At 40.1% G+C, this 18,177-nt stretch overlaps 1 protein-coding gene across 1 annotated transcript in view; it reads right to left on the bottom strand.

Moving 5' to 3' along the window:
* Positions 1–18,177, bottom strand: part of MEGF9 (multiple EGF like domains 9) — a 106,036-nt gene that overhangs the window by 12,447 nt on the left and 75,412 nt on the right. The window contains exon 3 of the mRNA XM_066256375.1: positions 9,603–9,742. Coding sequence (XP_066112472.1) covers positions 9,603–9,742 — 140 coding nt within the window. The remainder of the gene's footprint in view (positions 1–9,602; positions 9,743–18,177) is intronic.

The following is an 18,177-nucleotide window of genomic DNA, read 5'->3' as shown; positions in this document are numbered from 1 at the left end:
CATCTAATTTTCAAATTGTCTCTGGTAAACAAGTATCAGTTTTACTTTTATTATCTCGATTTTTTTGATTAAAAAAACTAATACAGTGTAAAATATATGAAATGCATATTGTAAAATACTTCAAGAATTCCAGTAATTCTCAAACATTTCATGTAGAAATTTTTTTTTAAATTTTTTTTTTATTCATTTTAGAGAGGAGAGAGAAAGGGAGAGAGAGAGAGAGGAGAGAGAGAGAGAGAGAGAGAAGGGGGGAGGAGCTGGAAGCATCAACTCCCATATGTGCCTTGACCAGGCAAGCCCAGGGTTTCAAACCAGCGACCTCAGCATTTCCAGGTCGACGCTTTATCCACTGCGCCACCACAGGTCAGGCTCATGTAGAAATTTGAAGATTGATTTTTATAATAAAAATAAAGAAAGATCACAACCTTTAAAATCCATATACAGCAGGAATTAATCATGTAAATTTGCTTTTGTAACAGCTTACAGTTCCTCTCTGGGAGGCAACACAGCAAAAGAAAAATAGTATAGTATTTATTGTCAGATCTGAGTTCCATTTCCAGTTGAACCTTTTTTTTAATTTTTATTTATTTATTTTTACAAAGACAGAGAGTCACAGTGAGAGATAGACAGGGACAGATAGGAATGGAGAGATGAGAAGCATCAACCATTAGTTTTTCGTTGCGCATTGCAACACCTTAGTTGTTCATTGATTGCTTTCTCATATGTGCCTTGACCATGGGCCTTCAGCAGACTGAGCAACCCCTTGCTTGAGCCAGCGACCTTGGGTCCAAGCTGGTGAATTTTTGCTCAAACCAGATGAGCCCACGCTCAAGCTGGCGACCTCGGGGTCTCGAACCTGGGTCTTCCGCATCCCAGTCCGATGCTCTATCCACTGCGCCACCACCTGGTCAGGCGCAGCTGAACCTTTTACCAGATATGTGACCTTCAGCAAATATCTTCTCTGTATTTTACTTTTCTGAGCTGTTAAATCGGATAATAATTCTTTGGCTAATAATTTAATGTAATGTAAATATTTCAAAGAGTAAAAGACTATTCCACAGGATATAGTATTTTCTCTTTATGATTCAATTTCCTCATCTGTAAACAGAGACAGCTAAACTAGATCAGATCTAACTTTCCTTTGAAATAAAATATTTTAGGATATTTCTTTTATGCCTGACCTGTGGTGGCTCAGTGGATAAAGCATCGACCTGGAACGCTAAGGTTGCCAGTTCGAAACCTTGGGCTTGCCTGGTCAATTGCACATATGGGAGTTGATGCTTCCTGCTCCTTCTTTCTCTCTCTCTCTCTCTCTCCCCCCCCCTAAAATGAATAAATTTTAAAAAAGGATATTTCTTTTATGATAAATGATATATAAAAATTAGTTAAAGAACTTTGTTCATTATGTTTTGCCTGGAACCTCCCATAAATAACAAGACTGTCCTAAAATTCACCTTCTCTTTGTTGAAATATAGCTGAGGGAATAGATCAAAAGGAAGCAATGATTGTTTCCTGAAGCTGATCTCATGTTCACTGGCCTAGTATCAAAAAATCTAGTAGTGGGGCCATGGCTGGGTTGCTCAGTAGCTAGAGCCTCATCCCAGCATGCTGAGGTCACAGGTTCAATCCTGGTCAAGGCAGTAGGAGAAGCAACCAATGAGTGTACAACTAAATACAACAACTAAGTGGAACAATGAGTTGATACTTCTCTCTCTCTCTCTCTCTCTCTCTCTCTCCCCCTCCCTCCCTCCTTTTTTCCCTTCCTCCCTCCCTTTCTTTTTTTTTTTTTTTTTTTTTTTTTTTTTTTGTATTTTTCTGAAGCTGGAAACAGGGAGAGACAGTCAGACAGACTCCCGCATGCGCCCGACCGGGATCCACCCGGCATGCCCACCAGGGGCGACGCTCTGCCCCTCCGGGGCGTTGCTCTGCTGCGACCAGAGCCACTCTAGCACCTGGGGCAGAGGCCAAGGAGCCATCCCCAGCGCCCGGGCCATCTTTGCTCCAATGGAGCCTTGGCTGCAGGAGGGGAAGAGAGAGACAGAGAGGAAGGGGGGGGTGGAGAAGCAAATGGCGCTCCTCCTATGTGCCCTGGCTGGGAATCGAACCCAGGTCCCCTGCACGCCAGGCCGACGCTCTACCGCTGAGCCAACCGGCCAGGGCCCTCCCTCCCTTTCTTCCTTCTTTCCTTCCTTCTCTCTCTCTCTTCCCCACCTCCCCATCTCCCTTCCACCCTCTCTCTCTCTCTCTCTCTCTCTCTCAAATCAATGGGAAAATGTTTTTAAAAATCTGATAGTGGTAACCAAGAAAATAACGGGTCAAAAGAATGTGGGGTTTCCTTCTAACTAAATCCAGTAACAAAGCTTTGAAAACATAAATCACCAACTGTAAAAAGACTTTTCCTTACTTTTTTTTGCCATTTCATAGTTTATATATAAACCTGTCAGAAATACAGCACTGTGTTGTAGTGAAAATGCATGATCCTGCCAACAGGACAGAAAGCAAACTTTAACCCATCAAACAGAAAGAAGGCCAAGCCTATGTGAATGAGGGAAAACATAACAGATGATAATGTCAAGGAGAAAAGCAGGAGCCAAAAAGTGTCAAGTCAAATGGCTATAGATAGAAGTTTAAGTTTTATTCTAAGAGGGATGGGAAGTCACTGAAGCATTTAAACATGGTGTTGGGCAATTAATTTGTAAAATTTGTATTTTCTGAGTTTGCTCACCTTTAGTGTTAAAAAATGGCACTGGGCAGCACCAGGTATATGATCTGTGAAACTGCAAATTACCTTCTTGCTTGGGAAGGGCTATTGTCTTACTAATGTTTGCTGGAGGAGAGGTTTCGTGCCAGAAAGTTTTTAAAAAAGAGGAGGAGAAAGAGAGAGAAACCATGTTTGCAGAATGAGAACAGAGAATGAAGGTGTGCAGATGGTGAACCAAAGGTAAGGGGCTTTTGCAAGCTCTGCTGAGACTGGTAGGGTCTTTGATTCTAGGAGAAACCAGAGAAGATTCTGCTGGTTGTGGAACCAGAAATGTATCAGTAGCTTTGGGAGCCCTGAGTGAAAGGGAAATGTTTTTCCCTGTGTGTTTGCTTACTGGCTGGTGCGAGACTTGAATAAAGAAATGGCCCACCATTTTTGGGCTCCACTCTTTCTTTACCGTCTGCCCGAATCTAATGAGAACCTGCATGTACATGGCCACAACGGCAGCGACTACTGGCCATACACATGGGAATTACATGATCTGATTTTACATTTTAAAAGGATCACTTTGGTTGTTACATGGAGACTGGACTGTGGTAGACGGAGTCAGGGGATCAGAGGACAAATGAGGAAGCAGATCAGATGAGAGTGTGTCAAAGTAGATCAGAGAGAGAAAGTGGCTTAGGTAGGATGATAGCAATGAAAATCACGAACAGTGGTCAGATTCAAGGTGTTTATTGAATGTCCAGCAGATAGAAGTTGCTGATGGACTGGGTATTTGCAGTAGGAAAAGAAAGGAATCAAATAGTAAGAACACTAGGAGTAAAGCAAGCTTGGCTTATAGGGTGAAAAGTTGTTCTGGCTGTGTTAGGATTATGATGCCAAAGAAAGCAGTCAAATGAAGATGTCTAATGCACTGTTAGGTTTTTGTGAAGACAAAGGAAGAAATTTAAATCTGGCAATCAGCACATGTATAGATGGCATTTAAATTAAACCCAGGAGACTGAATATGATCATTTAGAGAGCATATAAATGCAGAAGATAAGCAGGTCAAGGACCGAGCTTTGAGGCACTTCAGTGCCTATAATAGAATGGAGAAAGATGTAGCCGAGCTGACGCTGACGGACTGAGGAGGGGAAAAAACCCAGGAAAGTGTGATAACCTAAAGTTTAGAAGTCATTGAGGAGTAAAGGTGTGGTCAACTCAGTCAAGCCATGACAGTCAACTTACTCTCCATGGAACACCACTATGATGAATACATAAAGGAACTGAATTCTTAAAAGGAAGTACACTATACGAACATAAAGTTCTAGTTTAAAAAAAAAGCTGTCCACCCACCTCCATTCTAAGTGAAATATGTGTTCAATAAAGAAAATCATGAAAAATACAGGTAAGTGGAAAGAAAAAATAATTATCCTAAGAAATTTGTCATTAAGATTTTGAATACTTTTCCTTGAAATCTTCCATATATTGAGGTTTGGGTTTTGCTTTTTAAATAGTCTAAATGTAACCCACATGGCATTTTATACCTTGCTTCTTTCACTCTCTCATGTAGCATTCTCTAAAACACTTTAATGACAGCATAATAATACACTGTTCACAAAAATTAGGGGATCAGGGAACATGCAGATATGGCAGTACTTTCAGCCTTTTGTGTAGTGCATTTTCACCAATGAAATAAAAGTTGGTTTTGTATCACATTAGCATAACCAAACAACTTTCTTTGACTTGTTTGCTTTTCTGATGTCTTGTTTAATAAAAAAATCAAATGCTTCTTTTTTGTATCACTTCATATTCATTTTGAAATATCCCCTTATTTTTGTAAGCAGTATAGTTGCGCTGTATTAAGGACTTTATAAACACATTGCACTGAATCTTCACGACAACCCAATAGGCAGTTACTGTTATTATACTAAATTTATTAATTAAAAAACAGCATAAGTAACTTCTATAGGTAAAGATTTTCACTTTCTGTGCTCTAAACCATGTATTGCCTAGATAGCATAATTTGCTTCCTTCCCGTTATAAACAGGGTGGTCTAATTTTTTAGAATTATAATGCTCATCATTTTGATGAGCATCTTTGAACATAAAGCTTTTATTTTATTTTATTTTTTATTTTTCTGAAGTTGGAAATGGGGAGGCAGTCAGACAGACTCTCGCATGCGCCCCGCAGGGATCCACCCGGCACGCCCACCAGGCAGCGACGCTCTGCCCGTCTGGGGCATTGCTCTGTTGTAACCATTCCAGCGCCTGAGGCAGAGGCCATAGAGCCATCCTCAACGCCCCTGGCCAACTTTGCTCCAATGGAGCCTTGGCTGCGGGAGGGGAAGAGAGAGACAGAGAGGAAGGAGAGGGGGAGGGGTGGAGAAGCAGATGGGCGCTTCTCCTGTGTGCCCTGGCCGGGAATAGAACCCGGGACCCTGCACGCCAGGTCGATGCTCTACCACTGAGCCAACCAGCCAGGGCCTGAACATAAAGCTTTTTATGAATTAAGAATTATTTCCTCAGAATAGATTCCTAGAACAGAATTACTGAATCAGGGAAGTACTTTTAAGACTTCCTATACACATTATCAAATTGCTTTCTGGAATGTTCTCCCATTATATCTAATCACAAAAAGGTTACCTTAAAATTCTACCTCAGTCTGACTCTGGCCAGGTAGCTCAGAGAGCATCATCCCAAGACATGGAAAACAGATCAATGTTTCTCTCTTGCTCCCTCCCTCCCTCCTATTTTCTCTCTCCAAAATTCAGTTATTAAATAAAAACTTAAAAAACTACTTCAATCTAAAATACAAAGTATAGGAAAAGACTAGAGGGGGAAAGGAAGGACTATGAGGCACTGCCTAAGAAGCTCAGTTGGTTAGAGCATCATCCCAATACTAGGCAGGGTTGCAGATTCAATCACCAAGCAGGGCACATACAAGTCATTTATGCAATGACTGCATAAATAAGTGAAACAACAAATCAGTGTTTCTGTCTGGTTCTCTCTCTCTCTCTCTCTCTTCCTCTCTCTCAAAAAATCAATAAAAAATAAAAACAAATAAATAGGGACTAAGAAAACATTGTAGGTGGCCACCAGCAGAGGGCAACAATATCACAGTACTGTTGAAAAAAAATCTCATTTGAGACAAGACTAATTTTATGTATTTTTTTAATTTAAAAAATTTTTTTTTACCTAAAATAAGACTGATTTTATATTAAGATTACAGTTTTAAATCAAGTATTGGCAGTCCTTAATGTTGTATTCCACTTTTATTATATTTCAGAACAGAGAAACTATTTATTTCTTTTATTACTAGCTGCTTTTAGAAATCATAACCATAAAAAGGATTTCTTTTGCCTTAAGTTATCTTCAAAGCAAGGACAGGTTGGAATTTACTTAACATTAAAGAGAGCTAGCTCATTGCTGCACAGAAAATGAAAAGTGACAACCAGCAATGTAAACTGCTTCCTGGTACCAAAAAAGATTTAGGGAGCAATTTATTTATTTATTTTATTTTTTTTTTTTTTTACAGAGACAGAGAGAGAGTCAGAGAGAAGGATAGATAGGGACAGACAGGAACAGAGAGAGATGAGAAGCATCAATCATCAGTTTTTCATTGCGACACCTTAGTTGTTCATTGATTGCTTTCTCATATGTGCCTTGACTGTGGGCTTTCAGCAGATTGAGTGACCCCTTGCTCATCAAGCCAGATGAGCCCGTGCTCAAGCTGGCGACCTTGGGGTCTCGAACCTGGGTCCTTCTGCATCTGGTCCAACGCTCTATCCACTGCGCCACCACCTGGTCAGGCTAGGGAGCAATTTAAATCAACTCAGTATGATGAAGCATTTCTGAAGTTACCCAGTATGTTATTTCCTCTGTATGTACTGCCATTCACTTCTTCATTTAATCAACAAAAATTTAGTGAATACTTACTATATGCCAAGTTCCATGCTAAAGAGTGTGTACAATGGTGAACCAAACTGATGAACTTATATTGTAGTAAATAAGCCACATGTGACTCATAATCACAAATAAATATATAATTACAAACTGTGACTAGTGCTATGAAAAAATTACAAGTGTATAATTGGAAATTGTCATTTATCCTGAAGCATCAGGAACTACTTTTTAATGAAGGCCTGAGGGAAGCATAAGATTTATTAAAGGTAAAGGATCCAGAGTTAGGGATAGAGGTGTACTAGAAAGGCCATTCTAGGCAAAGGAAAGATCATGAATAAGAACCTTGGGATGCAGAACATAGTTTGTTTTAGGAATAGAAGCCAGTATGATTGGATCATAGACAGTAAAGAAAAAGAATAGCACAAGATAGAACTGGCAAGTAGGCAGGGACCAGACCACATAATAGGAAAAAAAAAAATACAATTTCTTCTAAACGAATTTGTGTTTCCCCCATAGAATAAAGGATTAGAATGAAGAAGAAGCTTTCAAAATAGATTTTTTTTGGGGGGGGGGGGTATTTCCATGGAAGTATCTCTAATTTATACATTTAGGACAACTAAAGATCAGAAAAGTTAATTGTCTTTTAGTTTTTTTAATAGTTTGACTAAGTTTGCCTAACTGTGGTTTTCTTGGTTTTATACTGCCTAGGGTTTATGAAGATTTTTGAATCTGTGGGTTGATGTATTTCATTAATTTGGAAAATTCTTGGCCATTATGTCTTCAGATATTTCTTCCGCTCCAATCTCTCTCTCTTTCCTTTCTGAGCCTCTAATTACATTAATGTTAGCCTTTTGGCTGTGCCACCCCACATGTTTTTCCCGCTCTGTTCTTTCCATTGAATTTCCCCCTCTATTTTTTAGTTTGGATATCTTTAATTGAGCTGTATTTCAGTCCACTAACTTTGTCTCCACCATGCACAATCTGCTGCTAAACCCATGCAATTAGTTATTAATTTTATATGTTGTGTCTTTTTACTCTAGATTGTCCTTTTCATGTTTTATAGATTCCAATTCTCTTGAAATTTTGCCTCATTTCATCTATTTTGTTTGGTTTTTCCTCCATTTTCTTAAAATATTAATTTTATTTTCTTTTTTAGAATTTATTCAATAAAACAACATTCAAAAAATACAACATATGCCATTTGTAATTCATTTCATGGGTTTAACAGCAGATTGTACACAGTAGAGATAAGGTTAGTGGGTACAAATATAGCTTAAAATATTAATTTTAGTTATTTTAAAGTCATGGTATGCTAATTCCAGTATCTCAATCACCTGTGGGTCTGCTTTCATTGTTTTCCTCTATCATTGGTCATATTTTCCTACCTCAGCATTGGCTAGTATTTTTTATTGTATTCCGGATACGGTTTATGAAAGAACTACAGCTGACTTCCCTTTCCTGTGTTAGGCAAATACAATAGGAGGATCACCTCAATTCAATCAGAAATTGAGATGTGTTGAGGATGAACTGCAATTTCAATGAGTCAGTTCACCAAGGGTTCATCACAATTCTTAGTCATGGCCTGCAAAGCTTTTTTTTTTTTTTTTTGTATTTTTTTGAAGCTGGAAACGGGGAGAGACAGTCAGACGACTCCCGCATGCGCCCGACCGGGATCCACCCGGCATGCCCACCAGGGGCGACACTCTGCCCACCAGGGGGCGATGCTCTGCCCCTTCGGGGCGTTGCTCTGTAGGGACCAGAGCCACTCTAGCACCTGGGGCAGTGGCCAAGGAGCCATCCCCAGCGCCCGGGCCATCTTTGCTTTAATGGAGCCTCGGCTGTGGGAGGGGAAGAGAGACAGAGAGGAAGGAGAGGGGGAGGGGTGGAGAAGCAGATGGGCGCTTCTCCTGTGTGCCCTGGCCGGGAATCGAACCCGGGACTTCTGCACGCCAGGCCGACGCTCTACCACTGAGCCAACCGGCCAGGGCGCCTGCAAAGCTTTTGACTGAGAACTAACAGGCCTGAGTCTCTTCAGTATCGAAAGATTGCAAAAGAATCAGTACTTCCCTTTGGGGATTTCAGCCTATGTACCACTCCATTCACCTTCAAAATCTGAGTGAAAGATGGCTGTATGTTGTAGCAGGCCCTCGCTAAAGAAATTTTTGTCTCCTAAGTAGTAAAAAACTGAGGGAGTTTTATCTTTTCTTTCTTTCTTTTTTTTTTTTTTTTTGAAGAGAGAGAAAGAGAGTGAAGCATCAGCTCATAGTTGCTTTACTTTAGTTGTGCATTGATTGCTTCTTGTACTTGCCTTGACTGATGATCAGACCTCAGGATCAAGCTGAGCCAGTGACCTCTGGGCTCAAGCCAGCAACCTTGGGATCAGGTGGACAATCCCACACTCAGGCCACTGAGCCCGTACTCAAGCTGGCAACGTCAGGTGTTTTGGACTGGCAACCTCAGCACCCTGTGTCAACACTCTATCCACTGTGCCACCACAGGTCAGGCTGAGAGATTTCTTCCTTCCTCTTGAGCCAGCTTTCCATTTCCTATACAGTCAGCTACGGTTCCAAGAGAAAACTGGCCTGTGCTTGGGGCTCCTCCACTCTCCAGTCCATCATACAAGCCCCAAATGACTGCCAAAGCTCTTCTTTTATCTTTCCTCAAGAATTCCTTTGTTTGGGCCAGCCCTGCTCCTTAGCCTGTGCCCAGAATCAGCAAATGTCCCCTGAAAGTGGCTGTGATCATCGTCTCATTTAGGAAGGTTCTACCCTTTCTAGAATTTTAGTTCATAACATCTTTCTTGATTTCACAGCTCTCCAACCAATGTGATTTTTGAAATGTATGTATTTTTTTCAAATTGTTGCTGCAGCACTTTGGCTTGCTATCACCTATTACATCCCACTTGGAGCAGAAAGACCCTTGTAAACTACTTAGAATCAACCTATATATGAAAGATCTTAAAGTAAAAAAGAACAATGGACTAATTACATAAAAAAAGTAAGGAAGGCGTGTACCTGTGAGGGCATCACAACTGGCAGACCGATTATTGCATTGGCAGAGCAAGCAGCCACTCTCACTAAAGTCATAATATCCATCTTGGCATCGATCACATGTAGAGCCGATGACACCCACTTTACACTGACATTTCCCAGAACTGCAATAAAAGCAAAGACAATAAACAAAAGTAAATTAGTTTGAAAATTTTGTTGCCTAATGTGCCATCATACGATGATCTTAATGTAGAAATTATTTCAACTATATAGATTCTAGAAGTATTGAGTGATTTTTATTTTGAATAAAATAAAACTGGAACAGCTTCATGACCATATAAATTCAATTAACATAATATTAACACTAATAATTTATGAAAATTTAATCCTTTGCACTCATGAAATTTTTTTTTTATTATTTTTTTTAAATTTTATTTTATTCATTTTTTAGAGAGGACAGAGAGGGAGAGAGAGAGACAGAGAGGGAGAGAGAGGAGAGAGAGAGAAGGGGGGAGGAGCTGGAAGCATCAACTTCCATATGTGCCTTGACCAGGCAAGCCCAGGGTTTCAAACCGGGGACCTCAGCATTTCCAGGTCGATGCTTTATCCACTGCGCTACCACAGATCAGGCTTAAAATAAATGATAAAAGGAACCATGGAGAATATAAGTCCTAGTGCATAGAAATGTTTGTTAAGCACAGGAAATGGAACTAATACTGCTGCATCTCATTCTGAATCATTCCACAGTTCCATCAGCATCCACACTGCCTAACGCAAAGGGGAAAAGAAAAGCTACCTAGCCTACACCCAACCTAGCTTCTGGATGAATATGAAGACCAGGACCTTAATGGATGTGTCAACTAATATCCATTTAGATGCTGGAATCTATGTTAGGTACAGGCTATATTAAAATATATCTAGTACTGGCCCTGGCCAGCTGGCTCAGTGGTAGAGCATCGGCCCAGCCTGTGGAAGTCCTGGGTTCGATTCCTGACCAGGGCACACAGGAGAAGCACCCATCTGCTTCTCCACCCTTTCCCCTCTCCTTTCTTTCTCTCTCTCTCTGCTCCTCCCACAGTCGAGGCTCCATTGGAGCAAAGTTCACCTGGGTGTTGAGGATGGCTCCATGGCCTCCGCCTCAGGCACTAGAATGGCTCTGAATGCAGCAAAGTAACACCCCAGAGGGGCTGAGCATTGCCCCCTGGTGGGCATGCCGGGTGGATCCCAGTCGGGCATGTGCAGAAGTCTGTCTCTACCTCCCTGCTTCTCACTTCAGAAAAATACCTCCTGAAATTACAAATATACACACACACACACACACACACACACTATATATATATATATTTATATATATATAAATATTATATATATATATTATATATATATTTATACACACATACACACACACACATATATATATATATATATCTGGTACTTACATAACTGGAATTCACAGGTATGTAAAATGACTATAATGGGGACCTATATCGCTTTTTGGATTAAATCCATATGAAAAATTCTAGATTGTCAACCTGAAAGGACTAAAAATCTGAAGAAAAATAGTTTATTTACTATCTCATCTCTTTTTATTAATTTATTTTCTTTTCTTAGATGTCCATTACATTAATGTCACCTCTTTCCAATCAGTGAAACTTAAACCTCTGTTGTCATTTTCAAGTCCTCTCTACTCATGCTCTTACCATCACTCTCAAATCCGATATATCGCCGACTTCTGTCAAAGTTTCTTAAAAAATATCTTTTGGTATTGTTATTTCCTCCACAAACATCTCTTTAGAATGTCTTTCCTCCTACACCTTTCAAAAATTTTCCTGCTTTCAGGCTCATCTTTTCCCCTGAAACTTATCTCCCATTGGTCTAAAGAGATTCTTTGGTTTCCTGACTTCACATTCTCTGCCCCACAAATTATGGTCTGTTCTATATTCTTTAACATACGTAACTTTTGTTTCTCTAGTCAAATTGTTAAAGACTTGTGGCAAAGACTGTATCAAGCAGTTTTTATTATTATTCTCAAGACACAGCACAAGCCTACAGATAATGTACTATACCTATTTTCTTTTTCTTTTTCTTTTTTAACAGTGACAGAGAGAGAGTCAGAGATAGGGACAGACAGAAACGGAGAGAGATGAGAAGCATCAATCATTAGTTTTTTGGTGTGACACCTTAGTTGTTCATTGATTGCTTTCTCATATGTGCCTTGACCGTGGGCCTTCAGCAGACCAAGTAACCCTTTGCTCGAGCCAGCGACCTTGGGTCCAAGCTGGTGAGCTTTTGCTCAAACCAGATGAGCCTGCGCTCAAGCTGGCGACCTCAGGGTCTCGAACCTGGGTCCTCCGCATCCCAGTCTGATGCTCTATCCACTGCGCCACCACCCGGTTAGGCCCTATTTTCATTTAATACATCTTAGTAAGTTTGATGAGTCCAGAATGATATCGTAGCCATCTTTATATCCTCAGAGTCTAATATATTACCTGATTCGTTGTAGGCACTTAATACATACTTGACAAATAAAATCAATAAATACACAAACTGAGTTTTAGAGTTAAGTACTAAAAAGAAGGAAGAAAGAAAGGTGAAGGGCTACACTAAGTTGCAGGGTTCTCAGAACAGCTAAAGTTCTTCCCTTTTTTCCAACAGTGTAACTCTTCTTTATATGCTTATTCTGTACCTTAAATTTTTAGGCTACATCTGAGTAGATTCTGGCACCAGTTATATTGGATAAGAGACATTCCAAGGGAGAACTGCTTTTCAATGTAATTTTTTTTAGAGATTTAGCTCCTAATAATGAGCTGTTATGGTATTATTAATTTTAGTTCAGGAGCCCAAGCACAGATTATTAATACACAGCTCTATACATATAATCAGTTAAAGTAATATCTTACTATTTCATATGTTTCTATGTCTGTAGTAAAAATAGAAATTCTAACTTTGAAAGTTATTGGAACTTTGGGTTGACCTTTGCAGAATGAAAATAAAGTGAACTTCAATACTGTGTTCTATTTGTAGTGTACAAACCTAAGGATTATTATTATTATTTTGATTATGTGAAATATGCCTCTCTCTTCATCAGCATTCCGTGGGCAAAATAATACGGCTTTTGTCTTCTACCCCTATAAAAGTATTTTGAGCAGCTAGAGTTGAAGTTTATTCTCTCTCCCACTTATCATGGTTCTCTGCAATGTTTCAGGACATGCCAAAAAGGAGTAGAAAAGTAGAAAAACAGTTCTACATGGAGTATTTTTTAGGGTTTCCCTCAATAAAACCAGTCCAGAAAGGAAAGAAAGCCAGGCTTATGTAAATAGTAAATACAAAAATCTTGGATCCTGAGAAATAATCTATCAAAATCTGTAGGTCTAGCTTAAAGTTGCCTAGTGTATTGGGTTGTTCAATTTCTTGACTAACATATAATTTTACAGAAAATGTAAAATGGAAGCATTTGAAAGCAAGTGTAATGATGAAAAAAATGGGCCATCATTTATTGAAGGAGTATGTCGGTAAGTATACTCTCTAATCTTCAAAATAACTCTACTAGGTGAAGGTCATAATCCTCATCTTATTATTCAGGAAATTCAGAAAGGTTAAATTGATTGTCCACACCTAGTAATTATTTATACAGACTTTCCCACTATAGCATGCTACCTACTCCTCCCTAATTCTGACTCTAAATTTGTACAAGAAATTTGCCAAACAACTTGATACTCACTTAGGTATTAAGCTTCATTATTTAGATTCCAAGCACCACAGTTCACAATTTATTTAGGTTCTAACCCCAGAGAGCTTTCTCTACCTTGCCCAGAATAAATCCTCATCTCTTTTCTCACTGCCAGTAAATTTCTGATCTTCCTTGACAAAAGCAAAGAGGTCTTACTACTTGCATAAACACTGAAGTCTAGCAAAGTCCAAGATTCTCAGAAGATACAAGCCTAAATATTTTGATGCTTAAAGCTTAATTAAAATTTGTACTGATCATAGTATAGAAAATGAGCAATGGTGGAATTCAGTTTGCATCGGTTCGGTAGAACCAATATCTAATTTTTTGTTGAGTTCAGTGAACCGGTTGTTAAAATAGCACTTGTAATCAGGGTTCTCTCTAAGGCGGGTACCTGGGCACCCCCCCCAATGTGAAAATCACAAATTTACATCCCTTACTTTGTTTTTTAGATTTTATTTATTCATTTTAAGGGGGGAGCAGGAAGCATCAACTCCCATATATGCCTTGACCAGGCAAGCCTGGGGTTTTGTTTTTTTGTTGGGTTTTTTTCTGTATTTTTCTGAAGCTGGAAACAGGGAGAGACAGTCAGACAGACTCCCACATGCGACCGACGGGGATCTACCCGGCACGCTCACCAGGGGGCAACGCTCTGCCCACCAGGGGGCGATGCTCTGCCCCTCCGGGGCATCGCTCTGTTGCGACCAGAGCCACTCTAGCGCTTGGGGCAGAGGCCGAGGAGCCATCCCCAGCGCCCGGGCCATCTTTGCTCCAGTGGAGCCTCGGCTGCGGGAGGGGAAGAGAGAGACAGAGAGGAAGGAGAGGGGGAGGAGTGGAGAAGCAGATGGGTGCCTCTCCTGTGTGCCCTGGCCAGGAATCGAACCTGGGACTTCTGCACGCTAGGCCGACGCTCTACCACCGAGCCAACCGGCCAGGGCCAAGCCTGGGGTTTTGAACCAGTGACCTCAGTGTTCTAGGTCAACACTTTACCACCGCAGGTCAGGTTCCTTACTCTTTTTTAATGTTCATCTGCACAACAGCCTATCCTAAGTGCCAATAGAAATGTTCATTCCATCCATAGGTGAAAAAAATTTGACAGAACTATGCTTGTAATATTTATTTATTAATTTCATCAAACATTATATCTTTGATAAAATACATTTTAATTCCCTCGCATTTGTTACTTCAGTAAACAAAGATATAATGTAAAGAGAAAAAGTGCCAAACTACCAGTGGGTGACAAGCTATCATTTGTTTCAGCTTTGTGTTATACTCAAAATTTCCCCGAGATAGTATGAGTATTAATTAATATATAAATATTTTCATTAACATTTTAAAACTTTCTTACAATATAATCTAGTTTTGTGCACCTCTTTTATTATTAAGTTTAAATGCATGAAATAATAAACTACCTTTCAGTATATCGTTTTTAATACTTAAAACAGTCATTAGAGCAAAGAATCAGTTGTTAAATTATTTGAATTCCAGCACTGATAATGAGCACTGTTTTTTAGAATGCAACAGAAATTTACATTAGCAACAATGTCTCTTAAGCAACTTTGCAAAAAATTAGAAAAGAAAAAAAAATCTACCCACATACATACATACAGTCTCACACAAGAATATACCAAGGTACTTAAAGATTGAGTAAACTAAATCTGTGTTCATCAAATATACCTCATCTTTTTTTTTTTTTTTTTTTTTTAGAGAGGATAGAGAGACAGAGAGAAGGGGGAGGAGCTGAAAGCATCAACTCCCATATGTGCCTTGACCAGGCAAGCCCAGGGCTTTGAACCAGCAACCTCAGCGTTTCCAGGTTGACGCTTTACCCACTGCGCCACCACAGGTCAGTGTGTTCATCAAATATAAAGTTCAGGAATGTTTTATGACTCAACAAGAAGTAACCAATCAATTTAAGTCTTGCTATACCATCAGAAAATTATTAAAAATATACAATGTACCTTTCAGAGAATGACTAAGAACACTTCATTAGCCAATTTCCAAAGCTTTTAAAATACTAACCAAAATATGCTTGCTTCTCATTTTTCTACAGACATTAGCTTATACAGTATAAAAAAGAATAAACTGATTTTAATGACAGTTCTTGTCCAACTCACTACCTATAAAAAAGGTATTATCTTGGAATATCTAAAAATATAATAATTATATTAATTAATATTATTAATAATATTTATTACTAACAATATATATCCAGTGTTCTCAAAGTAGCTGCTATTTTTTTTTTCAGAAGTAAGAAGCAGGGCGAGGCAGACAGACAGACTCCTGCATGCACCCGACTGGGATCCACCTGGCATGCCTACCAGGGGGTGATGCAAAGCCCATCTGGGCATTGCTCTGCTGCAACCCTGGAGCCATTCTAGTTCCAGAGGCAGAGGCCATGGAGACATCCTCAGTGCCCGGGGCCAACTTTTTGCTCCAATGGAGCCTTGGCTGTGGGAGGAGAAGAGAGAGATAAAGAGAAAGGAGAGGGGGAAGGGTGGAGAAGCAGATGGGCACTTCTCCTGTGTGCCCTAGCCGGAAATCGAACCCAGAACTTCCACACGCCAGTCCAACGCTCTACCACTGAGCCAAACAGCCAGGGCCTAGCTGGTATTCTTTTTTTTTTTTTCCATTTTTCCGAAGCTGGAAAGGGAGGCAGTCAGACAGACTCCTGCATGCACCCGACTGGGATCCACCCGGCACACCCACCAGGGGGCGATGCTCTGCCCCTCTGGGGTGTCACTCTGTTGCATCCAGAAACATTCTAGCGCCTGAGGCAGAGGCCACAGAGCCATCCTCAGCACCCGGGCCATCTTTGCTCCAATGGAGCCTTGGCTGCGGGAGGGGAAGAGAGAGACAGAGAGGAAGGAGAGAGGGAGGGGTGGAGAAGCAGATGGGTGCCTCTCCTGTGTGCCCTGGCCGGAAATAGAACCCAGGACTCCTACACGCCAGGCCGACGCTCTACCGCTGAGCCAACCAGCCAGGGCACTACTATTCTTGTTAGTGGACTTTCCCTTCATAATTCTGCTCAGGGCACTCAGAAGACTAAGCTAAACAGGCAACTTTCTTCCTGGAGTATGTGCCAATGAATGGCTTTATGAATCTTGACAAAGACTTGATAAAAACTAGTCTAGACACCATGCTTCACTTTTCTTGGGTACATTTTTAGAACAACAGGAAAGTAGATGCTTTCTTCGCTCTTTTTACAAAATATACAGAGTGAACTGGGAAAGTTTAATTGTGAGGCTGCACTAGTAGTCTTTTTCCCTATGCTACTCATGGCCCATGGCCATTCTCTGCATGTATAAGAATTAAATCACTCAACAAGTATAAAGCTTTCCCTGTGTGACTTCTTTTGTCGAATAAAGCCTTTACAACACCCCCTTTCATAATCTCCCTCTGTTAAAAGACTGTCGGATGCTTTCTGAAGCAAAGGTCAATGATATAAATGCAGGGAAGAAAAAAATAGGCCTATTAACAAACCACTTCTGCTTATCCACAGGTTTAAAATGAAAGATCCAAAGACATACATCTTCCTATCTAGAGAATAAGGGCAAAGAACTAGATTTTGAATAGAAGTCAGAAATCTATACTACTGAGATAAACTAACAAAGAATTTAAGATAGAATTGCTCATCTGGTGTCACTCTTTATAGATATGAGTTAGCTGCCAGAAAAGTACTAATGTAGTTGGAGGAGTATATCAGAAAAAAATAATATAGAATTAACTATAAAGGAAGCACAAGCATTGTGCAACTAAGCTGCACTAAGTATAACTGGATATACTACACATAAACTATCTCAAATGGAATTCTCAGATTTTCTTATGGTGTCAGTGCTTAAAGAATTTATCACTCGTGTGAGCAACTATTACAAGGTTTGAAAACTTAAAAATTATTCCTTAAAATGTAAACAAGTAAGGCCTGGCCAGTTGGCTCAGTGGTGGAGCATCGGCCTGGTGTGTGGAAGTCCCAGGTCTGATTCCCAGCCTGGGGACACAGGAGAAGCACCCATCTGCTTCTCCACCCTTTTCCTCTCCTTTCTGTCTCTCTCTTTCCCTCCCACAGCCAAGGCTCCACTGGAGCAGAGTTGGCCCAGCCGCTAAAGATGACTCCATGGCCTCCATCCACCTCAGGCACTAGAATGGCTCCTGTTGCAGCAGAGCCCCACCCCCTGGTGGGCATGCCCGGTCGATCCTAGTTGGGCACGGGAGTCTGTCTCTCTGCCTACCTGCTTCTTACTTCAGAAAAATATAAAAATAAAAAGTAAACAAAAGAAAGAAAAAGTAAACAAGTAATATAGTTTCTGAAATGAAGCTATTAATATTTCAAAAGGAAATTGAATGGTGTATCATCTCAAGACAGGATACATATTTATGTCATGTAAGTACTAACCAAAATGTCCTTTTAAAGGTTCTGTTTTAAGATGATTGGGTAGAGAATCTTAAATTTTTCCATTATTTTATAATCACACTGACTAGGGTGGGGAGGGTGGAACACAGGAAGGGAGGTATAAGGTCTATGGAAAATTCATAACCTGAGGAGACAGAAAGAACCTGGTTCAAATTCCAGCTCTGCTAGTAACTAGCTGGGTCCAAGTCTTTATTCTATCTTGGACTCAGCACTCTCATTTGTTAAATGAAGACAATTATACCAAACTCTATAGGGTTATTGTGAGAATTAAAGATTGCCAACACAGGGTACTTAGCAGTGTCTGACACAATCGGTACTCAGGAATGAAAGAAATGTAAAGATAATGACAATGATCCTAGAGCTTGAATTTTTTTCTGAGAATTTTAAGGAAAATGAATTTGAATCTCTAGTAGGCAAAAACAGTCAAGACTGTTATTTACTTTTTCAAATTCTGTTAAGAA

The sequence above is a fragment of the Saccopteryx bilineata genome, chromosome 2, assembly GCF_036850765.1.
Source record: "Saccopteryx bilineata isolate mSacBil1 chromosome 2, mSacBil1_pri_phased_curated, whole genome shotgun sequence".
NCBI lineage: Eukaryota > Metazoa > Chordata > Mammalia > Chiroptera > Emballonuridae > Saccopteryx > Saccopteryx bilineata.
This window is presented reverse-complemented; position numbering and strand designations above follow the sequence as displayed.